This window comes from Haemaphysalis longicornis, unplaced genomic scaffold (genome assembly GCF_048455015.1).
Source record: "Haemaphysalis longicornis isolate Haplotype H1 unplaced genomic scaffold, Haemaphysalis longicornis Haplotype H1 scaffold_1, whole genome shotgun sequence".
Taxonomy (NCBI): domain Eukaryota; kingdom Metazoa; phylum Arthropoda; class Arachnida; order Ixodida; family Ixodidae; genus Haemaphysalis; species Haemaphysalis longicornis.
In genome coordinates, this window is record NW_027526203.1 from 473,688,829 (window position 1) to 473,716,111 (window position 27,283).

General features: G+C 50.0%; 1 protein-coding gene across 1 annotated transcript in view; it reads left to right on the forward strand.

The window, feature by feature from the left end:
* Positions 1–23,698, forward strand: part of LOC144156278 (alpha-1A adrenergic receptor-like) — a 464,281-nt gene extending 440,583 nt beyond the window's left edge. The window contains exons 3-4 of the mRNA XM_077688217.1: positions 6,566–7,441; positions 22,268–23,698. Coding sequence (XP_077544343.1) covers positions 6,568–7,441; positions 22,268–22,647 — 1,254 coding nt within the window. The 5' untranslated portion in view covers positions 6,566–6,567 and the 3' untranslated portion in view covers positions 22,648–23,698. The remainder of the gene's footprint in view (positions 1–6,565; positions 7,442–22,267) is intronic.
* Positions 23,699–27,283: the final 3,585 nt, after the last annotated feature.

Below are 27,283 nucleotides of genomic sequence, written 5' to 3' on the forward strand. Positions count from 1 at the left end.
TCTGGGAAAGCATTAATGATCTGTCCCATCAAGTGGAACTCCGAGAGCTTGCAAACTCTGATGTTGACACCCTGCATCATTTACCTTCTAGTCCTGGCAAAGAATCCGTGGTAATGGTCTGATTTGCATCAATCACCGTCAGAACAATGGATACGGAGCCGTGCTGGTTCTATTGGCTTTGTCGTACTTCTTTCGTGCTTTTCCGCCTCAAAACGTGCCCTAGCGATGTTACTGCACGTCTTACTACTCGGTGTTACTACTCGGGAGGCCCGTGGTGGATGCTGCTGCGGCGTGGTTTATTTTTATGGTCGCCGTAGCAGGCATATTTCTACCCCGACAGGTCTTTTAAACGAAGGTGGAATTTCGAGCTCGTTTTTATCTCTAGAAAAGTGCTGTGCATTGGTTGTGCCGTCATCTAGCGACAGACCCCCGTTTGCGACGACTTAGAGGCGGCTTTCGCTTCATGATCGTCGAGGAGCAAATGTAATGTGCTCTGCGGTTTTACGCGGCGGGAAGCTTCTACAGAAGCGTTGGTAGCGACCGTACCATCGACCGCCACCAGTCGACCGTCAGCCGGTGTGTGCGCAATATGATCAGTGGAGACGTGCTTTCCAAACTTTGCCTTTCTTTTAGGTGGTTTGGCGGACATGGCTTCTGTAGGTTCCTACCGCGCGTCTATCCGTCTGCAGCCGGAGCGTGCGCTTCAGTTATTGTCTGCTCGCAAAACAGTTTCGAACGACTCGAGCCATTGCATGACCGTACGTTTTGTTTATCATAAACTTGGCAGACAGTCTCCCTCGAGGGGTTGCGTGAGGCGCATTTCTTGTGAAAACGTTACTGGCACGATAGCTTATACGTATTACATATATTGTCAAGGAGCCAGTCGACGCACCAATGGCCGGTTGAGGGGGTTTATTCGCAGGTGGTGTAGCCGATAGGAATGCAGGTCCGAGCGTTGAGATAACCAGCTGTTGTTGTTGATCCAAAATAATGGTTCGTACCCACTCAGGGGGATTGGCCAGGAAATGGGCGCCAACTGAGAGAAGAGGAAAAACTAATTTGGATTAAAAGAAGAAAAGTGAATAAATACAGAAAAAAGGTGAATATAAACGGGAGTAAAAAGATAATAAGTAAACTGCCAGAAAATAAGGTGCGGTAGCAGATAGAGCTCACCAACTACAAAACCAGCACGAATGAATAAGGAAAGGATTGGCCGAAGGACAATCGTGGAAATTATGTAAGAAAATTAAAGAAAGAAGATTCGGCAGCGAAGGGGAGGCAGTGAGCGGGAAGGCAGAGGATACAGGCGCAGACATGTTTTTAAGAGCAGCCCGCCATCTTGCATTAGCGGCTAGCACGGTAGACGGCGTGATTCAAAGATGAATGAATGTACAGCGCGGCAAAGAACCCCGCGGCAAAAACCCAGGACTGTCGCCCCGAATGATAATATTAGAGGGAGAGTGATTAGGTGGGCCAATTGATTAAAAGGGTTTTCCAAATATCTTTTTCGTATGGAGACAAACCGTCGGCAGAAGAGGAGAAAATGTTCTATAGTCTCTAACTCATTGCAAAATACACAAAGGGGTGAAGGAGCCATATCACAGCGGTACAAATGATAATTTAAATTTGGTACGCACCAGCTTGTTTCTCGCGCATGCACCTTATGGGGTTCATCTTTTCCCCTCACACGTCTTTGGCGCATATCCCGGCGTCTGGATTGGACATAATCCTACCTTCCTCTTCCCCATGGTTAACGCTTTTATGACGCCTACTCCGATGGGCTGTTGTATCTGTTCATTGTCCTAGCTACAATACAATCAACGGCACGTACCTGTTGTCAGAGGCGATCCTTACACTATTGGGTTTGTTCCGCGTCACCATCGTATGGCAGGAAGCAGAGCATGAGAAGCAAGTAAAGGGGAGACCTAAGAATTCAAGTAACCGCGTCACTCCAGGGGGTGGGTAAGCGGGAGGGGAAATGACGGGACGGAAGAGAGGGTTGTGAGGGGATTGAACTCTGTGAGAAAAAAACTTTAGAGGGGGATGCTGAATTTCCCGTGGGAAAGCTGTGCCGGGAAGCGCCACGCGCCTTGCAGCTCAACCAGCCCCGTCCGCAGCGCCTCTGATGCTGATTGTGGCAGGATGCCCCTAAGGATTGGCCAACCAAAGAATCCATCACGAGAAATTTGTTCGAGTCAAACCCTGCCGTAACCGGCATGTAGTAAGTGAAACGATCCTGGCCAATCCCCCAAGTGGGTATGCGCCACAAACTGCGCAGGAGGCCGCCTGGTTCTTGCTGCGACAGGAAACTAAACATCCCCCTCGCGAGGGGCACGATCAAATGCAGAGCATTTCCGGGGGCGCACGACGTTAAGTAGTTTGCGTTACGTTAATGTTGTTGCACTTGTTGCTGTTTGTTGTTGTATTGTAATTAAATGAGGAGACGTAATTACGTGGTCACGTGACATCATTTATTAGCAGGTGGGTATGATTATTGTGGCGCAGTGGGAAGAGCACCATGTACCGCGCGTTCCGCCCACAGGTAGTGAATGCGTTGTATCAGCAGCTTCTTGACGTAGTTTGAATGAGTCAAGGATATAAGGCGCGTTCGTAGCCCTCCATTCTGTGTCGGCTTTGTGGCGCAGTGGGTAGAGCACCATGTACCTTGCGTTCCGCCCGCAGGGTCGTGGGATCTAAACCAGGCGCCGGTAAGTATTATTTTTTTTATATAGTGTAGGGGGAGGGGTGCGGACTACGATGGACAACTAGAACGGGTGACATCGTGAGTTAAAGAAATGCTCTGCATTTAAAAAAAACGACTGTGGATAGCTGCTTCGAACACGAGCGGTGAAGGCCAAAATAAAATAAAGCAAGCAAATCTGAAAGTTCTTGTCCTTGTTACTATTCATTCCTTCGTAAAAGATGGCCACTTGGGGGATTGGGCCGCAATTGGGAGCTTTGAGGAACTAACGTGCCCGGTTCACAATATTCATAACACTGTGAATTTGAAAAGTAACAGTGGTAGGATAGGGGGTGCAGCGTGAAGCCTGAACTAGATGACACGGGAGTAGGACAGCGGCACACCACCCTCGCAGAAACCTGATTCTAGAGAGGCGGTAGCGTGTTCCAGTGTTCTTGCACACTAAGACGAACAAATGAAAGGGAAGAAACTGACACGAACACGTAATAGCAGGAAAGAAGCCGTTTAAAGTAATCCGTGCCCAAAAACAAACAAAGGAAAGCGAGTCAAAAGGTGCAAATACAATGTATTAGAAAAGAAGTTGCTAATACGTATCGCCTTAAAAGCACGTAAGCAGACTGGACCGCGCCGAGCAAATTTTGTGTCGAAAAGCGGAGGGTTTACATAAAGTAAAACCAGCAGCAACTGTTTTGGATGTGGCGCACTTCCATCGCCCTCTTTCTTTGCCAGTTGGTCATAGTCACGTGATTGCATTGTCTGCCACCGATCACAGAAACTACTTCTTAGAACAAAAAAATCCAAACAAAAAACTCATATGGACGGCAGGAAGAAACTTTCTAGGTAAATACAGATTAATAAAGCAGTTGGATTTGCTTGCTCCCAGTGGCCACCAGTGCAGCAGTGGAGCGAGAGAACGCACTTAAAGATACGCCACGCCCTAGTCGCGCATCCTTGGAGCGCGCTGCCGTGGATCGATTATGTCGTGAATCGCATTTTTAAAGCGTTCTGACCCGGCCCCGAAATATTATCGTGAGCTTTTTATTGTCACCACAGCTTCGCCTTGCCCGAGTTTCGCTCAGACTCGGGCCCACTGGAATAGCGCGCCTGGTTTTTGCATCTGGCTAGTAGGGAATTGTTTTAAAGGACGAAAGACGGAACCGGCATATTCTTCTGAATGTCTTAGAGAAAGGTGTGCTATACTGACGAGGTTGATGACATGTATGACTGTTCACTGGTGGACAGCGCGACAACCTTCTTTTTTATTTTTATTTTTATTACCCTAATGGCCCTTGTGGGCATTACATATAGGGAATTGTCGAGGAACAACAAAGCTGCACGATTCGCGGTGACGCATTGCAAAAGTACGGAGCCTTAAAAGTAGATTAATTGCGATTTACAAAAAAAGTACACTGAAAACAGAAAACTGCGTGTACAAAATCAAGTACATTTACAAATTTGGAGAACATGGCGGTGCAGAAAAAATGGCGCAGCCTGCTCTAGTGGTGCAAGGCTGGAGAAACATCAGCGCCGGCGCCCCTCTCCCTTGGTCGGAGAACCAGCTGTTGCATCATCAGCAGCAGCGGCAGCCCACTTGGTCCACTCCACGACGAAGGCCTCTCCCGTCGACCTCCAGCGGCTCCTGTTCCACGCCGCTCGAGCCCCAGAGTTTCTTTTCTTGTTCCCTCCATCGAGTAGTTGGCCGTCCTCTTTTCCCAGACCCGCTTCTCGGTGTCGCTAGTACCGCCTGCAACCGCCAGCGCAAACTGTGCGCCGGGAGCGCGTTTGTCTTTGCCCGCCACTCGAGGCGCCAGCGCAAGTGCATTCACTGCGAGTATTAGATTGCATGAGAGCCACGAACGCTGGCGGAGTGTTTCTAGCTACTTCTTCGTCAGCTGGTCCGGTGGCCGTTAGCTCGTGTGAAGCACTTTAGACATGAGACCCTGCGGGAAAGGCAGGATGAGGAGGAGGGGGAGGAGAAAGGAAAATGTCACAAGTCACACAATGTACACAGTTCTAGTCTTGGGGTCCTATTCCCAAAATGCGCAGTTCAATCAGTTGGTGGCACATATGGGATGTCTGGCAGTGAAATAATGGAAATTATGCAAGAGTTTTCCAAAGGGTGAAGACCGAGATTTATTTTGTCGATATAACGCCCGAGTATTGACCTGATGTGAAGCGGCCGCTCTGGTTGGGAATTGGTTGCAGTGTTTCGTCAAGTACTTTTTAATGGTCCCAGATTATTCCGCCATATTGAAATTCGGACCATATAACTTCGGTAAAAGCGATCAGCTTAGTGTCCTTATTATCATGGCGCGAATGACGGCTAACACCGAGTGTCCTGTAGTTATCAGCTGAAATAAAGTCTACATGCGTTTTCCACGAAAGTTTGTGCGTGAGATGAACTCATCAGTATAAAATGGAATTAACTGACACAACAGCCGTGCGTTTAGAGGCATAACTCAAAGCAATGACTTTATTGCACGGGGTACGCAAGTTTGTATGCCGTTTTCAAGTTCAGCATAATTACCCGGCTGACAAGCGAGAGCCCGAGAATCAACGCCGCCATCCACTTTGCGGGGTCACGAGTGCGCCGTGGATTCGTTGAACTCATCGGAAGGTGTCAAGGATGCGCTCGGAGGCAGGCCAACTCCACAAGCAGTGCTTCAATCGGTGTTCAAAACGTCCAACCAGCTTGGGCTGGAAACGGTGTCTCCGCGAGGCTGTCCTATGGGGTCGATTCGCACACTAACGGATGACTCGACTCCTGCAAGCGTTGAGGAACGTAGCGCTCCTATGCCAAGCCGCGCGGTTCCAGGTGATGGCACAAAAAACGTCGAGAGAAAGAGAGGCTGCCGCCACGCCGCTCCCTCGGCATTCGAGAGAAAAAAAGCGCTGCGGCCGAAATTAAGAAAATTGGCACGCATTATTGACTCGCGAAAGCCTCGCGCACTCTGCTATCCCAGTAGGCGCGGCAGCAAAAGGCGTCGCCCTAATAGCTGTCGCCCGCCGCTCGCTTGGGCGTTTAATTTTGCGTCCGCTTGTACATGGATATCTAGGGGTATGCGTGAACTTGGTTTTCAGAGTAATGAGTGTCCTCAGTTGTCTCAAATGGGCCTTGACACCACCTCTCGCAAAAGACACGATATTACTTGTCGTGTTTCAATGTCCTGTGTTAGCAAATTCTTTCCAGCATCCACGTATTCGAATGTGCGTGGGAACCCATAAAAGTATTATTCCCCGAGTGTCCTCACTTCGAGCACTGGTTGAGTTTACGGCTTCGAAGTGCCGAAGCCACACCTGGGCTATGAGACGCACCGCAATGGGGAGCTCCGATTCATTTCGACCGTGATCATTAAAACATGCTCCGAAATCTCGACATACGAGCGTTTTCGCTTTTCACCTCCATCGGAAAAGCAGCCACCGCGGCAAGGATTGAACCCGCATCTTTGGGCTCAGAACAGCAGTGGAACACAGCGCCTTAGCCATCGAGCCACCCTGGAGGGTCACTTTCACTACTGACCCCATGAGTGATGGTCTATTATAACCGACTGTTGTGAGAGTACGCCGCAATTGGACATGCCCAAATACCCATTTTTGAATTGGTAAATGTGACCTATTTAGTTGGAAAGTGGCGATAGCGATTGATTTTTCTGGAAAGTGTTCCCATTACAGTGTTCCGAAAAATATTCCCATTAAAAACAGCTGTGCGCCGCAGCTGGGAAACTAGACCTCGTAGAAGCGTCCGTTGTTTTGAATGTGTTCATTCAGAATATATCATGAGAGCAGCTATATCGTTACTATTTGTTCAGCCTTTTCATTTTCCAAGCAGCGGGTCGAATGACGAGCTGCCGCCGCCCGGTGCAGGCATGGACGAGAACGGCAGCTGGCCGGCGGGGGGCGGCGAGTGGGGGAACAACGCGAGCGAGCCCGCGGGGCTGGCCACCGGCGCACTGCTCAAGGGCGGCCTCCTGCTGGCGATAATCCTGCTGGCCATCAGCGGCAACCTGATGGTGCTGCTGGCCGTGCTGCTGAACGCCAACCTGCGGACGGCCACCAACTGCCTCATCGTCAACCTGGCGCTGGCGGACCTGCTCCTCGGCGCCAGCGTGTTGCCCTTCTCGGCAGCCCTGGAGGTGCTCGACAAGCAGTGGTTCTTCGGGCCCATCTTCTGCCACGTGTGGGCCGCCACGGATGTGCTCTGCTGCACGGCCTCCATCAACAGCCTGTGTGTGATCAGCGTGGACCGGTACATCGGCGTCACGCGGCCGCTCACTTACTCGAGCGTGGTCACGCACCGACGTGCGGTGGTCGCCTGCGTGTTCGTGTGGCTGCTGTCGGCCGTGATCTCGGTGGGACCGCTGCTGGGCTGGCGCGAGCCGCCGCCGCCGGACCCCTTCGTCTGCGAGGTGACGAAGCAGACGGGCTACGTCGTCTTCTCCGTCTCCTTCTCTTTCTACGTGCCCACACTCGTCATCCTGGTGCTTTACCACCGCATATACCGCGCCGCCGTGCGCCAGACCAAGTTCCTGCGCACCGGTGTCAAGACCATCAAAGGGGAGCCCGGCCAGCTGACGCTCAGGGTCCACGCTCCTGCAGTCGACGACGACGTCCACCGCGTCGCAGGTCTCCAGGGGCGGCTCGCCAAGTTCAAGCGCCAGAAGAAGGCGGCCAAAACGCTTGGCATCGTGGTCGGCGTCTTCATCATCTGCTGGTTCCCCTTCTTCTTTCTGCTGCCGCTAGGTGAGCGTCTAGGCTGTTCGAGGCCCCCAAATGCATGCGCTTGATTTCCGGCTTGTTGGCTCATGACGAACGAAGGAGCAAGTTACCGCCGAAGACGAGGACGAAGTTAGAGAGGGCGAGACGAGCGCAATTTCCAACTTTTGCGTTCATTGGAAGCTGGAAGTTGCGCTCGTCTCGTCCCCTCGTCCTCGTCTTTTGCGCAAACTTATTCCTGCCCTTATTAGCAGCGCGAGTTCCGCATAACTTCAGGCGTGCCATACCAAAACCTGCAGCGCTTCGGGTAAGACGAAAGCCTTTCGTGTCAAGTTGCGCCTTTGCGGAACCACGGCCGCTCGATGGAAACAAGGTTCCATCGAGCGGCCGTGGCGGAACAATAAGGGCCAAAGCGGCCCTCACTGTCTAGCGATTGCCGCTCGTTCATCAGTTCATTACAGCTTAATTCAACGCGACCGGCCTTGTTATGTGTTCAGCAGGCTGTAGTTCAGCGTAAAATATTTATACGACAGCCGTGCTTTCCCTCCAAAAAATGATTCCGTCTTCAACGTTCGCTCCTTTAGATGTCAGTATAATATTTATGTGTTACGGAGGAGCACTATTGTATTACACTTATTTAAGGGTTTCATTACAAATGCATATATGATTTATAATTATTGTGCACTTAGTTGCAAATGTTATTCAGGAAAATTTTAGGCTGATCAAATACCTGAAATGCCAGCCACCGTAAAAGCGTGTGGTATATTCTTTGCAGAGGACAAAATAATATATATATGCAATTAAAGGTTACAAATTTAAAACGGCAGATGTATACAAACCAATACGAAGGCACACTGTCTTTTAGAGCATTAAAGAGAACCACCTTCACAAAGCACATTTTGGCCATTTCAAAATCCTGAATTTTGGCCCTCTAAACACCAAGCCCCGACCGGATGGTAAGTTCATTAAAAAAATGGCAGAATCTCCACTCCGTGGATGATGGCGAGGGTGCGGAGTACGGGGACTCGAAATGACATCCAAATTGCGCCCCTAGTGACTTCCTATTTGCGCCCCGACCGTCATTCGATTTGAGGCGTGAGTTTCCCTTGACTGTTCCCTAAATGAAACTGCAACTCACGGCTCAAATCGAATTTCGCTTGATTTTCGCTTGATGGTGGTGTGCGCACGAATCAACGCGGACGGTCATTGGGAGGTCCTAAGGTACTCCGCACCGTTACCGGCGAGGGAGTAAACCGTTTGACTCTCGGGTACTAACTAACGGTCGTAGCCCAATGGGTAAGGTGATGACACTAACTCTGTCTGGTCTACCAGACACAGGCTTGAATCTTACCGGTGCCGGTGCCTGTGATTTTTTGCGATTGTAAATGCCATGCGCACGGACGCGGACGGACATTGTGCGGTACTAACGTACTCCGCACCTAAAAGGTGTATTTTACTAACAACCGTGTAAAGTCTGGAGTGTTGCTTGTGAGGTTCTTTCCGAATTATCCGGCGGCGATGACGCCCAGCGGCTGTTACGACCAACGTTAAAAGGCGTGATGTCCGGTTTCATTCTTTAGACATTACTGCAGCGTTGTCCCAGCTAGTATCGTGCTGCAGCCTGTGCGCACGCTCGGCAGTTGCTTTGGAAGTCACTTTTTGGTTTTCCAAGTCACGTTGGTGCTCTTTCGCCCTTCTGGTGAACTTTACTGTTTTTACGATGTAAACTTGGTTGCGATCGGCGGTGGGGTTGCGAGAGACTACACAGGGGAAGAGATTAGCGGGCAGCGGCTCCTTGACTATAAACAGTATAATCCGAAGCTTGCTGGCCGGCACGTGCCTAATTCGTAGGTCGTAATCCCCAGAAACACGCGCCCAAGCTTCGTGATTGATTGGGGGGGTTTAACGCGCCGACGCAACGCAGGCGATGAGGCGCGCCGTAGGGGATGGCTAGGGATTAATTTTGAATACTTAGGAATTTTTAACGTGCGGCGAAATCTCGTACACACGGGTGTTTTCGCTTTTCGCCTCCATCAGAAAAGCCACCGCCACGGCCGGGAATCAAACCCGCGTCCTCGTGCTCGTGCTACCGCAGCGGGTGCGCCCAAGCTTCGTGGCGTCTTCAGCCTCGAGTTGCACGTTGTGCATTTTTCCAAGGAAGTCGCAAGAATTGGCCACATGCGTGGCTGTCTTGCCAGCTGTGAAAGTACTTGGAGAGGTTGTATAGAGGAGACCTGCGGAACTCTGCGATGGGTTGTTGGAAGACCATAAATTACAGGAGCTGAGCCATTTGTGCACAGACGGTAGAATAGACCCTCCTTGTCCAGGGGCATGAACCAGAAGATGTCTGCCAGCATTTCCTGCAGCTTCTCTTATAGTCCTAGGATCGCACTGCAAACAGGCATGCGCATCTAATCTATGTCCTCCACCAGGTCTGTTATCTTTTCATCGTAGTCTTTCTTGTCAAGCAGTACAGAATCACTCTTGTGGGCCGGTAGAACAATAATATTGTTGCGGCGGAGGTTATTTATTTATTTATTTATTTATTTATTTATTTATTTATTTATCTATCTACCCTCGGGACCAATATACATTAGAGTTCTTTATGGCTTGCTTTTTGACACTCGAGGTTCTTTGACCACTTCAGGATCTTTAACGTGCGCCGAAATCTCGAGACACCGGCGTTTTTCTTTTCTGCTTTCATCAGAAAAACGACCGCCGCGGCCGGGAACTAAACCGCTGGACATGTGTTCAGCAGCCAACGCCTTACCCACAGAGCGACCGCGCTGTGTTTACCACCGGGACTTACGCCAGCATCTACAGTGGGTGACCTAACTAAAACCGGGGGCGAAGGATTAATGTCGGTCTCTCAGAAATCAAGGAAAGCATAGATTATAATCCGAAAATAGCTAAAATAAAGCCACCTCTACAGCATCTAATCGCATAAGTTTTCAGAATAATTTTCAATATTTCCATGGTTACGTCTCCGCTGAAAGCTTGGTTTGGTAAACGACAGTTGGCGCGACGCGGCCAAGTAAAAATCACCCGTCAAATAGGTACGAATATCTTCCCAGAGAACAGCCACGTGAGAATGCTCGGCGGGATTCTAGACAACGGGGTAGTTCCCAACTCACAATCGGCAAAAACAGAAAATCTTTAACCGATTATTGCCCACAAGCAAACGTCCAACCAAGAAAGAGCAAGAAAAAGAGAAAAAAAACGATAAGACTCGCGCAACCACTGATCATGACCAGAATATTGCGGAGCCTGCCGTACCACAAATTTACCCGCACCAAAGAAAGTGAAAGAAACACCACCATTAGGACGGCATATGAGGCAGTTCTCACCCTCGCAATTTTGATCATGAGACGAACTAACGAAAGGTAGATCACTAGGGTAACAGAATGAACATGCATAGACGTGTGTAGAAGAAGGAGACGACCATTTAGTCGATGGAGGGATGAAATAACAGTATCCGGAGCAAAGAATGGTCTCGAGAAGCGCAGGACAACAGCGGGTGAAGGTCAATTGGAGAGGCCTTTACGCTACAGTAGTTCTAAATAAAATGTTGGTGATAATGACGATGAATAGGTCCTCAACTTGTGCCTTCCTAACGCATTTCAAGAAATCGGTGAAGCAATGTAGTGTCGAAGCACCAAGAAAGCGGGTATAAAAACAAAATCGGGAGGGCCCATCATACTCCCTTTGAAAAGAAACAGGCACCCCCAAACAGAAAAGAAAAGACAGGCACTCCCACCCCTTTGAAAGGAAACCACTGCACGCCATGATAAACATGGCACCGATCCATGAACCCCGCATAAAAACTCTCCTCTACCAAAAATATGAATACAGTACCCTACACAAGAAGGGGCAGTACGGCAGGCTCAAGTACATTTGGGAAAAGTTTCAATATCATGAGACCACGGTATACACGGACTCCGGGATGTACGAAAGCACGAGGCCCCGATTGTCTTAGTTGACTACTTTGGTAATCCTTGTGACTGTATGCAGTGCCGGATTGGGAAACTATGGGGCCCGGGGCTACTGCGGTCTTGGAGCCCTGATGATGCTGATGATGATGATGATTCCACTTTAATATGCGAAAATTTTCGAAGCCCATATTATGCTCTCTGATCAGTGATAAATTATACATAATTTTACGCTTTCCGGAAACTAATTTCTTGGCTTGATGTCTAGTATTATATAACGAATTTTATCAGGCGTAAAAGTTAGTATGGTTTGATGGCCGGTCCATCACAGATTCACAATTAATCGAAGCGCCGTGTCGGCCAGCACACGCCATGGCACAAGAGTATTTTCTTACAAGAAGCCTATTTTATTAAGCCTGTAAAGCTTTAGTTTTATTGTAAAGTTCCCCACCTGCATATATGGGAGGGCTCAAAGTCCGCGCAGGCAGCTGTCACTCACAGACATCTCCCAAACAGTTAGCCGCCACGGCTTAAGGTCTAAAACCCTGTACGTTACCCGCGCAGACGAGAAAGCACGCGGCGGTTAGGGCACGCGCCACTTTTGAAGGAGGCTGAAGGGGGGGGGGGGGGTTCTCAGACGTGTCACGCAACGCAACCTTCCTATCGCAGCCCGATTAGCACAAAGACGATAAGCAGAAAAATGTCGCTTTTTGGGCTGGGGAGCGGTCCGCTTCGTGCGTGGGTTTGCGCATGGCCGTCGAACTTATACAGCGGCGATGAACTCCTGTTCCGCAGCTGTGATGGTCTTGCTAGGCGGCAAGCCGTTACAGATTAACGGGTCCCCTTTGGGTTGGAGAGCGACAGGTGAGCCCGAGAGATGGCATCAGACAACAGTTTAATAAGGACAGAATGTCTCTGCTCACCCCCGCGCTGCTGCTCCTGTCGGTGCCGCGCAACAGTACCAGCAGTCAGTAGTCCGTTGTCGATCGGTCGGGTCGTTGTTCGGTCGTAACTGGCAGTGGAAACACGCTGAAGCTTCTCGTCTAGATTCGGGGTCTACGACGGAGGCGAGTATGGGTGGACCTCTCGTTTTCGAGTCCTCAACACGTCTGCCGCGTCCACTGTTTTTCCCGCGCTCCTTCGGGGGTTCCTCTCCTCCTGACGTCGCGCCCAAGCGGGACAAGATCTGCGAGCCGCCCTTTGGTCCGCGTCATCCACCGGCTCATTCCAAAGCGAGAAACGCCCATGGGTACAAACAGCTCACCGTCCCCGAGTCGCGGCGGAGGTCCGTTTTTAAGGCGGTATCGAAGGGGCCGCACGCAGGATGCGTTTTTAAGTGGACACAGCTTTCGTCATCCCGAAAGGAAACATACGTCGTTGTTGCTTTGTTTGGCGTCCACGCCTGAGCTCTTCACACCGCCTAGGCCTGCTGATTCCCCAGCTCGAGGGAAGCCGCTAGGGTCAGGCTGGTCCGGCGGCCTCTGCGTCCACACGGAGTGGCGCCTAGAGAATTACGCTACGAATGGAGTCACGCGGACATGTAGCTGCCGCAACGCTTGTTGCTCAGACAGCCTGCAGAGGCTACAGCACAGAGGCGCGGGCTGCGGCCGAACGACCCCGCGAGTGGCCTACATAAACTTTGAACATTTCAATAACCACATATACGCTGACCATTCAGCGAGAAATATCGAGTGGATATCAATCACGCTTATGCGATTCAACTAATTCACTAGCTTTATTGAACGGGTCGTCATCGCAATGACTTTCCTTGTCACGCGCTATACATTGAAATTTCTAGCACAAACTGTGTATGAGCCCGTAGGGCAGTGCTTAAGTTGTCAATAATTACATATAACGTCCCTCAGGCTTAGACAATTTACAATGTTCTTCAGGCATTATTTCACTATTCGCATGCCTGACCCTTTCTTATACCGAAAGATGCGCGCGTCAGGGTCGATGTCAGCTCGGTCGGTGAATCCTCGAGCAGCATCGTGCGCGCACTCGTTCCCGGCCAGGCCGGAGTGGGCAGATGCCCATATCAGGTAAATTTTGCCGGTCCGCGCATCGCGACGGAAGCCAGATGTGAGAATTGCAGACGCTTCTGGGGAGATCCGCCCTCTCGAAAAATTTATAATGGCAGATTTAGAATCACTGATGACATATTTGATATTTGCGGAGGCCGTCATTGCCAGTGCTATGGCCGCCTCTTCTCCCACTTCCGGTTCTTTCGTGCGAATCGAGCCGGAAGCTATGGAATTTCCCTGCCGATCGACTACCACCAATGCCATGGCGTCGCGACCTTCGTAATCGGCTGCGTCCACGTATGCCACGTTCTCTGATTTTTCGTACTGTTTGTGGAGGGCTTTGGCCCGCGCGTGTCTTCGTTCGAGATTGTGCACGGGATCCATGTTTTTTGGAATGGGTGGTATGGATATGCCTTCTCTTATGGCTGGTTGAAGTGGGACCTTGATTGGGGCAGTACTCGGGTAAGTGATGCCAATAGAGTCGAGGATGTGCCGTCCAGTCGCGCTGTACGTAAGTCGTTCTCGTTGCGCTAAGCGTTGAGCTTCGATGAGTTCGCTTAGCGTATTGTGTAGCCCAAGTGCCTCGAAGCGTTCGGTCGATGCGGTAAGCGGTATCCCGATAGCTTGCTTGTAAGCTCGCCTAATGAGACCGTCGATTTTGTGTTCTTCGTCCTTTTTAAGGTCTAAGAACGGAGTGACATACGTTATCCTGCTTACAACAAAAGTTTCAACTAATCTTACTAGATTGAGTTCCTTCCTGCCGTGATGGCGGTTTGCAATACGGGAGATGAGTCGGGTGATTTGAGAGACCTTCTTTTTGAGAGCGAGGATGGTTTCGGAATTGTGTCCGTTCGCCTGTATGCGAAGGCCAAGAACCCGTATGCTTGTGACTATGGGGATGCGTTGGGTTCCACCACCAGCGAAGAGATGGACTTCCGGAGGGGTCTTATCTGTGCGCCGCCCTCGACTGGTTGGTCGATATAGTAAAAGCTCCGATTTTTGCGGAGAGCAGCTGAGACCGCGAGGGCCGACGTAATCTTCGACTGCTTCGATTGCCTGTTGTAGCGTGTCCTGAATGTGGCCGTCGCTGCCTCCGGAGACCCATAGCGTAACATCGTCTGCGTAAAGGCTATGTTGAAGGCTGTAAATTCGGTTTAAAATTTCAGGAAGACCAATCATGGCGACGTTGAAGAGAAAAGGGGACAGGACAGAGCCTTGGGGCGTCCCCCTGTTCCCTAGCTTTATCGCATCGGATTCCATTCTCCCTACAGCGAGGGTAGCTGTGCGGTCTGAAAGAAAGTTGCTGATGTACTCGTAGACTCTTGTCCCGACACCGAGTTTGCTCATGTTCGTGAGGATAGCCGAGTGTTTGACGTTGTCAAAGGCCTTTGTGAGGTCAAGACCCAAAATTGCTCTAGTGTCAAGTGGTGAGCAGCGCGCCCCGTCTATGACGTCGTATTTGAGGCGAAGCATCACGTCTTGCGCAGAGAGTTTTGGTCGAAAGCCGATCATCGTGTGCGGAAAAAGACCGTTATCCTCCATGTCGCTGTTGAGCCTGTTGAGTATGACGTGCTCCATTAATTTCCCTACACAAGATGTGAGCGAAATCGGTCTGAGGTTTTCGAGCTGAAGTTTCTTGCCTGGTTTGGGAATCACAATCACCTTTGCCGTTTTCCACATGTCGGGTATTTGGCCCCGCTCCCAGCACACGTTCATATAGCGGGTGAGGGCTTCAATTGATTCATCGTCCAGATTTCGGAGCATTTTATTTGTGATGCCATCTGGACCTGGCGACGAGCGGGTTCGCAGGGTTACGATGGCCCCTCGTACTTCGCTGACCGTGATGGGTCGATCAAGGAGGTCATTTTCCTGTCCCGTGTAGCGAGGGAGGACCTCACGTGCGGAGTCTCCGAAGTATCTATCCTTAATTGTCTTGATGAGCTCGGTGTCGGAACCCTTAAAGTTGTGTAGAAGTATGTTGAGGTTGTTTTTCTGTGTGGTTTTACTATTGTCGGGGTCGATGAGACAGCGTAGAATATTCCAGGTCTTTGACAGTCCAATTTCATATTCCATTCGATCACACGTGCTGTGCCAATTTTGACGTGTTAGTTGACTTCTGTAATCTTTAATGTCGCGATTGAGAGTAGCGAGGCGCCGCCTCAGGTTGCGATTTAGCTTTTGTTTCCGAAGTCTCTGGTGCAAACTGCGCTGGGCCTCCCACATGTGAAGGAGCTTTGCATCGGCTTGATAAAGGCCTGCATCTGCCGGTATTTCTTTAGTAGCCTGTTTGGCATCCCTGCAGAGTTGTTCTGTCCATTCCCGAATGTCAGATATCTCCTCGATGGCAGGGCTGCCCGCAACGTCAGATGAGGTACGTTCGGCGGCTCGTATTTTGCGGAAGGCGTCCCAATCAATAAGGTGGAGTTTCTTACCGTACGGGTATTTAGTGACCCTGGATTCGACCCTAATCACGACGATGTAGGGGTCACTGCCGAGGTTTTCTTGACTGTTGAACCAAGTGGCATCTTTGCGTGTGTTTTTCGTGAAGGCGAGGTCGGGAGTAGTATCGCTACTCACGCTGTTTCCTATGCGGGTGGGCCGTGGGGGGTCAGTGATTAAGGTGAGACCCTCTCTATGCGCATCGAGCCAGAGGTTTCGCTCCTTAATCGTGTCCCGTTTATATCTCCACTCGGTGTGGTGAGCGTTGAAATTTCCGACGACTATTAGGGTGTTTCCCCTGGCCAGTTCGAGGGTTTTACGAAAAGTTGACCGAATTTGTGGGCGTTTCGAGGAGAGCTGTATATGTTAAGTATAAATATGCTCTGTGTTCTGTGTTTGCTGTCTGGAGTTAATTCAAAAAGGATGTGAGCCGCAGACGACGCACCCACCCCGGCATCGTGACGAATCGCCGGAATGTTTCGCCTCACGAGAGTGGCTACCATGGGTTTTTGCTTTGAGTTAACACCAGCGGCGTCTTCTTCTACGTCTGCGAAAGATTTGTAATTGCTGAGCTTTGCAAAAACACCGGTCTCTTGAAAACAAACGACGTCAGGCATTTCACTTGAATCCTTGGTCCTAATAAATTGTTCAAGGTGAGCGCGTTTCCTCCTAAATCCTCGACAGTTCCATTGCCATATGACAAGCGTACTTGGCTTTCGGGATTTCTTCTGTGAGCGATTAGACATGGTCGTGAGGATTTTTGGAGCTTTCCGCTGAGGTTGGACGGGAGTAGGGTTTTGTTGATTTCATGGGGCCCGTTCCTCCATCCCTGCCCATCCACGTGGTGGTGCTTTCTAAGGCTGTAACCCTAGCTCTAAGTGGAGAAATTTGGGAGCCGATATTTTCGGCCAATTCCGCCAGCATGGCCTTGAATTTTGTGCTGAGCTTCTCGGTTATGGCCTTACTGAGGTCTTCTCCAAATTGGACGAGCATGTCCTCATCGACGTATGTTTTAGAGTCCGAGTGTGCGGGCTGGCTAGAACTAGTGGGGGTCGATTCTTTGGCCTTGCGTTTCGGCGGTGGAGAGCCCGTTGGTGAGTCATCCATCGCGTCTGCAGAGCTGTGTTCTGAAATAATTTCAGACGACTGCTTAGCTGGCGTAATGACCTGGTTGGGTTGTCCTGAATTAGTACCCGCCTGGCCTAGGTTGCGTGGGGAATAGGATGTCGTTGATTCCGCACTGGTTCCCTTGAGTAGAGCTATTTCCGCCTTGAGGGCTGTATTTTCCGAGATGACGAGCTCTAACATCTGCTTAATTTTTGTAATATCGGACTGTTGATCTCAATGTTCAGAACCAGGAACGCCTGTGGTAGGGGCGCTGCGCTTTTGGGAGGCTTTGCCGTGAGAGACCGTGTTTGCCCAGCTCACCTTGTTTGTTTGGTTGCCTCCGCTCGGCTGTCTTCCGTTTCGAGACAGGGATCTCGACTTGCGTCTGTGATTCTGGCGGCCAGCGATACTGGGGCTCCGGTGTCGCAGGTGTTGACTGCTTGCCGAGTTGTCCCTGGTGCCTGGCCCGCGACTCACGTCCCGTCTGCTAGGTCGTTCATGCTGCGGAAGCCGTTGAAAGGACCCCGATCTACCACGCTGGCCGGTTGTCGCTTCGCTCGGCCCGTCCTTATGGAGTATGGACGACGTCGAAGATCCGTTGCGCCCGCCGTTTTGTTGTCGTCGACGGTTGTTATTTTGTTGCTGTTGCTTTTTCCACTTGCGCTTCTTGAAAACGTAGGGAGTCTGGAATCGCAGTCGGCACTTCTTGTCGCCGGTTGGATGATCCCGTCCGCAGAGAGTACACTTGGGTTCGCATTGATGTTTCTCGAGCGGTGAGTCGGTGCCGCAGATCTTGCAGATCTTTTTGTCAGGTGCTGGGCAGACGTCCGCGCGATGACCGAGCCTGCCGCACCCGTCACACAGTTCGTGTCGCTTCTTGTGGATGAAGCAGCGATATTCGGCGCCGCGGTAGTATATATAATGCGGCACCGTTGTGCCTTCAAAGATGATAATGGCAGAATTAGTACGGCCCATTCTCCGGGCCTGCAGAATCGTTGGATTCTTCTTGTAGACAAGACTCTTGTTTCACTCACGGAGCACACTGTATATGGCGCGGTGAATTTACGCAGCGTTCCCCTCGCGGAGGTGCGTGCTCGCCGACGGGTGCGTCGACACTACCGCTTTGTCGTCTGCTTTAGCGACAAGTTGTTTTGGGCCTGTTTTGGCGCAGCTTCGCGTTCATTGCGCTCTTCCTTCGCACGGCTTGATTAACTTGTTCGTCAGAAACTCCTGGGTAACCCGGACCCTACGAAATTAAGTGGTCGTACGGCAAAGATACGTTAAGGATTGGTTTGCAGGGCGGGAAAACAAAATGTTGAGACCACATACAGACATCTGGCCACTAGAGAAACGCTACTTTTTGCGCACTGCTTGCCACGAATGGTACTGAGTTTTCTAAATTAGCTTAACACCAATCTGGATGTGTTTTAAGAGGCATTACAAAAGACGAATGGAGCAACTGGTTCTGATAAATTGCGAGTACAAAAGTTCCCTCAGCTTTCTCGCAATTCTCAAACTTACTAAACTAACTGGTCTTAATCAGTATAAATTGCTTCGGTGTCTCCGCTTGTGTTGCGTGGTGGTGTAGCCCCAAGCTAGCACATCAGGATGGCTATAGGTTGCGCTGTCTCACCTTTCGAAACAGGCTTCTCTCCGTTTTCTCTCATTTCCGACTCACGGCCGGGCAACAGCGGCGGCGTCCGCCGCTCTAGCCCGGCCGTGGCCGATGCTGCTGCGTTCGGGACGCCACCCCCGCGAATTCCAGGTAACGGTTGGCAGAATCTCTGGCTGGCAGAATCTCTGTAATTTAAAGCTTTGCTTTCCAATCGCCTTCACAGCGTTAATTGGAGCCAATTGTTTTCTAGATACTTGTGTTCGTTCATCATCCACAAAGTTTGAAATTCTTCGGCACGGAGACCCCCTTCTAGCACGGGGGAAAATCGCGTTCCTAGGCGTAGGTTTACGGGGCGTTTTTGACCTTTTTCGGGGAGGGAGTGCGGTAGTTTTGGTCTCAAGCAGCATGGCATTTGAGTTCATGTGCCTCTTGGTCGGCGCCTTGATCGCTTCAAACCCTTGTGTCAGTGTGTGCTGGTGACGTCGTTAGCTTTGTTCATTGTGAACGGTAGTATCGTACCGAAGCGTTTAGGCATTCTGCCTGCAGCCAACACTCCAATGCCGTTTCAGAGTCTGTAATGATTCTCCGCTTCTATTCGATCCTTCCGCCAGTCGTATTGCCAAGACGATTGCTCGAACTCGCGCTTATCTGTTCCTGAATGTGGGAGGGTCAGGCAGCCACAAAGGTTGCAAGAGTAGTCAACTACGACAATTGCTGCCTCGTGATTTTGTGCTTCCCGGAGTCGCTTTATACTCTGTCCTTGAGAAATATTTGTGACCCAAATACAAAAAGCGCTCGCACGCGACACAATGCCACTTGGCGACATTCCAAGAAGTCCAACAGTAAGGAAAGAGCTGCGGAATGAGATTGCTGGAGCAAGCCTCCGCGTTGTTTGCCGTGAGAGAAGCGATGCGGCGTAGGAAAGGCGTAACCGGTGGGCGGGGGAAAAGAGAGGGGCATTTACGTGGCAGAGTTGATTATGAGGTTCAACGGGCCGACACTACACAGGCAATCTGGTGCGCCGTAGTGGAGCGCTCCGGATTAGTTTTGACCACCTTGGGATCTTTAACGTGCCCCGAAATCTCGAACACACGGGCGTTTTCACTTTTCGCCTGCCTCAGAAAAGCGTCCGGAAATCGAAGCCGCGTCCATGGGCTCAGCAGCATAACGCCTCGGGCACTCAGCCACCGAGGCGGGAACGCAGCAGGGCGGCACAGGGCTATCATCGTTCGGCGACCTTTCCAGCGAAGTATGCGGATACGCGGCCGGTTTTTTTCGGTGTGTCACAACGAAGATGATGTCCATGTTAATGAGCAAGCACTTCCTGCACAGAGCATTTGGACGCCTTGTGCTTATCCGTATCGGGAACGACATTTGTAAATAAAAGCAGTCTCAAAAGAAGCATTGATTAAAATAATTCAATCCAAGAGGTGAAAAAAACCAAATTCGGCAAAAGTTACTTTGAATCACCAAGCAACTTGAGAAGTCATCGGAAATGAAGCTGATGGCAAATTTCGTGGCGTAATGGTTCCAAGGGACACTGACGAATTCTCTCAGCAGCTTAACAATCAATGCCGTTACAATCCCCGAGATTAAGATCGGGTATTCGAGAACAAGGATTTTTAATGCCTTCACAGGCTTGCTGTTGATCAAATTAATTGTCATGACTGACCTAACCTTTTTAGGTCGACTAATTGGCGAGAGAGACATTTCGACCAAATTTTCCTCCGAAGTTCCTGGTAGAGCGATAGTTTCTAATTCTAAAATCCCCTGCTGAAGCATTATTCACATTTGTGAACCATTATTGGTCAGATATGCGGTCACTTCTTTCTCTGTTTGTTCAACATCGCCCCCTCCCCCCCCCCCCCCCCCTTTTCCTCGAGAAGATAAAGAACACACATTACTCCACCGCGGTGGCTAAGTGGCTAAGGCGTGGTGCTGCTGTGTTCAATGGCGCGCGTTCGATTGCCGGTCGCGGCGGACGCTTTTCTGTTGGAGGCGAAAAGCTGAAACGTCCGTGTGGTAGAGATTTCGGCGCACGTTAAAGATCCCCAGGTGGTCAACTATGGTCAACTGTGGTCAACACTCCACTATGGCGCGCCTCATCGGCGCGTTTAACTTCACAATCATCATCAATAACGCACATATTTCAATGGGACCGATACGGCGGTGAATGCAGTGCCAGGAAGCCAATTGAGATTACTGGTTAACAATGTTTTATTCACCGCAAGCGTTTCGGGTTCTCATTTATTGTGTTGTAGTTGTAATGAGTCAGTATATTAACTATGATTCACGTTGTCCTCGCTCATGGTTTGACCACGGCCTCCGCGATCGGCTGCCGGCCTCCGTGATCGGTCGCCGGCGGAACCACGGCGCGCCGCCGGCAGACGATCGCGGAGGCCGTGGTTTGATTTAAGTCATCCTCCAAAGGAAGAGATTTATATCTTATTGAACGAATAGTTTTGAAAGCCAAAGTGTTTTGAAATAGGTGTGCTTAGTAGTGGCCTTGCATGGGCCCTTTCATTATTCAAGCGGTGCGTAAAAGTTGATTCGGTTTCTCCGACATACGACATTTGACAGCGACCACACTCAGGTAACTAGGTCTCACTAGAAGGGGCAGCTGTCTAACTCCCCCGAATTTTTCCGAAGCACATTTGTCACGCTCTTCCCGTCCCGTGTCGCTTCTCCCGCGCTGGAGGTTTGCTCAGGTCAATTCATTTTTGCACCCTTCCACTGCTGTGCCGCCATCTATTAAAACCTTTGGACCTTTTCTCACTGTTTCACTACCAATTGGTATGCCGCCATGAAGTCTAGACTCGGGCGCGAGTGCTTTGAATTTTTTTTTTGGGGGGGGGGGGGGGGTTAAAAACATTGTTTCACCGCAATTCTTTTGTTTTATATCTCAAAAATCAAGCAGTCATGTATTTGTAATTAAAAGAACATTCCAAATACCCCCTATGTGCTGAGGTTTTGCCAAAAATATGTCTAATGGTTTCTTTTTGCAGAACAATCTTGACAAGTACGGCGGGGATTTCCTGAATTAGCGGTTCCGAGAGGCTTTGACCATGCAAACTTGTGGTTCAGAATTCTTTGAACCGTTGGCGGGTGACGGATTCAAAAGACAGACAGACATATACATATGCATATAGAAAGATAGACAGACCAAAATGTTCGGATATAATTAGCTCAACAAAAACTTCCGTTTTTAAGAACCCAGAAATTGGAACTAAAGAAGGTTAATTGGGTGCACGCCTTGGGAGTTGTAGATTGCATTCGCCGCATTAAAGGGAAGCTCCCTATTCCGCACTGATGACGATGCAGGTAAGTTAAAACTCGCGGCAGGAAAGCCGCCTTTACACAGTGAGCCTCCCCAAAAGCACATCAATCATACCACACACGTAGACAGTGGGATGTCTTTACGCACAAAACACGATACTGAATGGCACTGCAAGACACATTCGCATTCTAATAGAATTGCTGATGACAATTAATGTTTTATTATCGCATTCGGGTGCTTCGTTATTTCCTTTGGGGTCGTTGCGCGGGCGCTGGCTCTGGACTTTGGCTGAGCTGAAGTGGACTTTGGCTGTAGACTTCGGCACTATAGATTTGTAGATTTGGGACTTTGATTCGACTCAGTTTGCATGGAGTAAGCTTGGCGTTTTAACCATCTGTCTCTTGAGAACGGGGCTTTGATTCTTTCTGTTTTCTCGCCACTCACGATGCGCACTTTCCGCAGGAACGCTGTGCCAGGAGTGCACGGTGCCTCCGCTGCTGTTCGACTTCTGCTTTTGGACTGGCTACTTCAACTCCTGCCTGAACCCATTCATTTACGCCTCGACGAGCCGGGAGTACAAGCGGGCCTTCCACGCCATCCTGCGCTGCCAGTGGTCCAAGCAGCGCGACGGACTATCCACCTTGCCGCCGGACTCCTACCCGGCACACTCGTGGCCCGGGAACTGGAAAGTGGCCGCTCACGCCGCCAGGGCCACTCGGCTCGGCAACGGACAGCAACGGCCGCCGGCGAGGAGGGCGGCATCGTACGCGCTGCGCTCGACCAGCTGCGACGAGGACCCCCAGTGCAGTCTAGCCGCGGACAGGGAGTCTGCCAAGCGCTGACGCTCCCTGGGGCGTCGCGTGCACCGCTGGTGGAAACAAGCTGCCCTCTTCTGTCCGAGGTTTTCACTTCGAAACCTCGGACGGAAAGCGGACCCCTGAGTAGGGCGTTTAGGAAGAGGGGCGCCATCACGAATGGGTGACGGATGCCAGCACATGTGCAGTGCCCACCAAGAACCGCGAACCAACTTTGGCCCAAAAGAAGCAATGCCGTCGGGCGAGGACATTTTCGTGCATGGCTTTAGCAGTGCAAGGGGCATGCGATGCACTGGCTGGGTCTTCGACGAGGGCCACGACAGGATGACAGCAGAATCACCGCCAACCATGCATTGGTGCTATCGGATAGGCGGGTGCGTCCGACGTAACTTAAAATCGGAAACAAAATAACCGTGTGGTACAAAGAATTATGAAATAACATCCATGGTTTGCCCCGATATCCTGTCGGCTGCAAATGTACGCTATCCGTTGTAATTTACACGTGATTTTTAAAGTGATCAGTTCGTTCCTCCTTACCAGAATCACAACGTCTAACACTGAAAACTGCTTGTAATCCCAACGAGCTCTTTCTAAAATGCCTACAGGCTTCATGCAGAATCTGCCACCTCAAAACGTTCAACATCACCGGCGCTGGCAGTCAACTTCGGCTGCAAGTTTCGAGTTTTTTAATGCCTGGTATGTGGCTGGAACGCGATGTTGACCAACGCGTCCAAGCCATGATGTTCAACAACACTGTCCAAGCTATTAATAAAGTGCAGCTTTGGTGTTCTCACTGACGGCGCCTGTAGCGCGAAAACAAGTGAAGTGAAAGAAAAAGGCGCTTCCCGTGGCGGGAATCGAGCCTGGATCCCTCGCGTTACGAAGCTGGCGTCTATCCGATTGCTCCATTTCCACATGGTCGAAGTGGTTTGGATTTGGAGAGGGATGCGTGGACGTGCAAAATTAGAGAGAAAAATTCTGCACCCCACCGTGTGAAGACGACGGTGGTTCGACACGAGAAATCTTCTCGTTCAACCATTTTCGCCGTTAGACGGAGAGGTGCCTGATTTTTACCCATATTATATAAAATAAATGATAAGGGGACTGGAACCCCGCATTTTTGTGATCTTTAGTCATGAAAGTTTTTCCACATGTTCCTGAGAGACTTAAAACAGCTCTACAACAGCAAAACTTCCTTAAGCAGACGATACCAAGGTTCGTTATTTTCGTCTCCCTTTTCAGGGATAATAAGAGCGGTCATAAAAAAATATGTTGCGTTGTTACAACGGAAACCAAGTTTACTTAGCATCGCCTAATACAGGAGCGGCGTTGGGCTGTTTCCAGTATACTTCGCCTTTCTTTTCGTTTCTGAAGTGTCCACCTTCATACAGAAATGTATTTTCTTGGGGGATATTTTTTCAGAATATAACTCAAGTGAGTTTCCAGATGTCGCAAACTTCCAAATAACAGATAATAAAACCCTCAAATGAAATATGTTGACCACTTAATTTGCGACTCTAATTTTTGGCGTTGTCTCGGTACAACGTGCAACATAACCAATAAGGCCGGGGAATGCAACTTAACGGCGAACTTCCCCTACCTGTCGAATCAAAAATATTTGTAGCGACGTTATATAACGGTTTTTTAACCCTAGAGAGTGCATTATCACCAGCGATACTGCACTCCCCCTTGAGGAAGCACTCAATTTTATGGAGCGCCTTCAAGGACCGCACCAGCGAGCACGCCGTAATCGTGGCTTGGTGAGAGCACACGATGGCCGGACAGCTGAGAAATCATGTGATATTTTTATACTACGCGGGGCCAGTAAGCCTGAGGCTGTGGAGGAAATAGCGCCTGCTGAAAGGAACTCTTGGAGAGATGCGCTTGTACAGCGCTGATGCATTGCTCAGAATTGTTTATGTACTTTCACCGTCCATGACGAAACGAGGGCCACTGCTGAGACGGTTACTTGCGGGCTAATGAATCGCAGCTCACTGACAATATAGACTGCATAGAAAATCCCTTGAGCACTTGAGCCTGCGTTCGTGATTTGAAGGCTGAATCAGTCGCTGGCTTCAGCCTTCAAAGCCAGCCTTCAAGCCAGCGACTGAAGTCGCTTTGGTCGATTTCGTTTCTGCAGATTACGCTGCCAGAGGGACTGACTGGCCGCAACTCACCCGGGAGCTTCCCTTCAGTGAGAGCTCACCGCCCCGCGCACCTGGTCTACACGCGTGCCGTCGCGTTTACCTTCGGCGGATACGCACGCGTCAGGCAAATCCTTGCTCCTTTCTGGCGCGGTTCTGGGTTAGCGCTTGGGTTAACGTACTTGACTGCTGCACCAGCGAGCCAGGATCGAATCCCACACGAACCCAGATGTGTCCATTCACAGCGGCGGCCATTGGGGTACCATTTATGTTGACGCCAGCAGCACGTACACTTACATTTTGCCTTTGATGAAACACGTAAAGCTTTCGCAGCGCTATTTATTTTGATCAAAGGAAGCATTCTAAATCAATTTTTTTCTCAGAACTCAGAACAACACTCAGAACTAACGAAGTGTTGAAGAAAATTGGCCTACTTGAAAATTGGCGATTGAGTACTTTGTACACAACTGGAGAACTAAACAGGCTCTTAATTCTTGCACCACATTCGACGGAGAACAACGGCGCTTGGCGCGCACGTACGCTTCGCGCGAGCGCTCCGCCTGAGCGCCTGAGCGCTGAACGTCCCGCGCTCACGAGCTCCAGAGCGTCTATCTTTCTTACGCGCAACAACTGTTGGTATGCTTGCCAACGCTCCGCTGCATGGAACACAATTTCGTGGATAATTCTTAGCGCAATCTTAGGGCAATTAGCGAATAAAGAAAATCAGTATGCAAAACTAGCAAAAAATTAACCGCGTATCTGTTCACGCCATGGCACGTGTCGTCAAAAGTCTACTGCCGGCCCTGCCACGTAAAGGATTTTTTTCTCTCTCTTCAGCGCACCCTCTTGCGCATTTCCCACCCTGTTTCGCTTCTCCCATAATAAACACAGTAGAGGTTGCTCAATTCAATTCAATTTCGCCGCATTCCGCTGCTCGTACCATCCACTGGAAACTTTTGCTATGCCGAACTTGTAACGGGGTCATAAGTGGACGCCGCGAGTGCTTTTTTTTTTATTTTGAGGGCAAAACATTATTTTTGCGCTATCGCAAAGCTCAAGCAGCAACGTATACTTTAAATTAAGGAACAATATAAATATCACTTATGTACAGATGACTGGTTTCAAGTATGTCTAATGTTTCGTTTTTGCTCAACAATATTGACAATAATGAATATCGTCACTACATTTTGTAGTTTGGAAATTATTTACCCGTAAAAAACCTCTTGTTATACAATTCTTTAACTTTTGGGCGTGCGGCTCAATCGGGAGACAGACACACAGATCAAAACTTCCATGTTTAACTAGTCCAAGGAACACTATCGTCTTCAAAAATGACAGGCAAGTCAGCATTGCGGGGTCCGGGCAAATTGACAACCCTAGCTTAAAGGGACACTGAAGTGATTTGTAAACATTGCGGGATTACGAGCGCAAGTTGTAGTCCGGAGTCCGTAGGCCCTGTTTCGATCACTCTGAGCGAATTTACGCGAATTTATTTAGTAGAAAAATCAATTCGAAAATGCTGTCCTCCTCTTTGCACCCTCGCCCATTTTCTGTGGCGTTTTCGTGTGACGTGGGGAGGAGATAAGCTGGCAATTGGCTGCGCTACTGCACGGCTCCCCGGCCTTCAGACAGAGTCAGTCGGCCCAGCGTTTCGTCCGCCGGTCGCCGACGGGTCGTCGCAATTCGTTCGGTCAGTTGAAACGAAGCCAGGACACGTTTGTGAATGGAACAATGTGCCTTTTTTTACTTCGTTAGTTTGTACACTGTATATATCTCCAAGTCAAGGTCGCTTCACACAAACGCTGCACAAGCGCACATGCGACGCTTCGCTAACTAGTACGCCAGTAGGAAAATATAAGGCTTCTTGAAGGCGGGAGAAGAGTCACCGAAGTCAATATAGGTACTAAGGAAATAAAATCAACTGATACTTTGACCGTACAGCGTAAAACTAGGGTGTGGGAAGCACTTTCTTGCGCTGGGCGAACAAGCACAGCGGTCAGCAGCACGACTACGCATCTGCGAACGCTTTTCCGTCTAAGAAATGCAATTGCTAGACGTGAGATATAGTGGAAACTTGGGGGACGCTTACGGCACGAGCGCAATAGAAGAAATAGTCACCTAAGCTGCTTGAAATGCTAAAACTAAATAAAAGGGTAAACTGGTTATACATTATTTGCCTTATATTTCCAAGGTCGGCAGCGCTCGCCCTTGGCCGAGTGGTATGGAGGGCTAGGTATGTCATTGCAAGTATTTTGCAAGTCACGACTTCGAATCCCCGCGGGTACATTCTTTTTTTATTTTTATAAGTTAACTTTTTCGTTTTCCGCCGATGTTTTCTGTGCTGAGTTCACCTTTTGGGGGGGGCCGCAACGTTCATTGCTCCATGAACTAGTTCACTGAACGCGCGCAGGCTGACACTGCAGTGTCATCCTGCGCGCTAGCTAGTTCTCGTTGGCGTGCTGTTGCCATAAGCACCGACTGCTTGCGGGCAGTGGGCACAGGCCAGAATCAACAGGCAC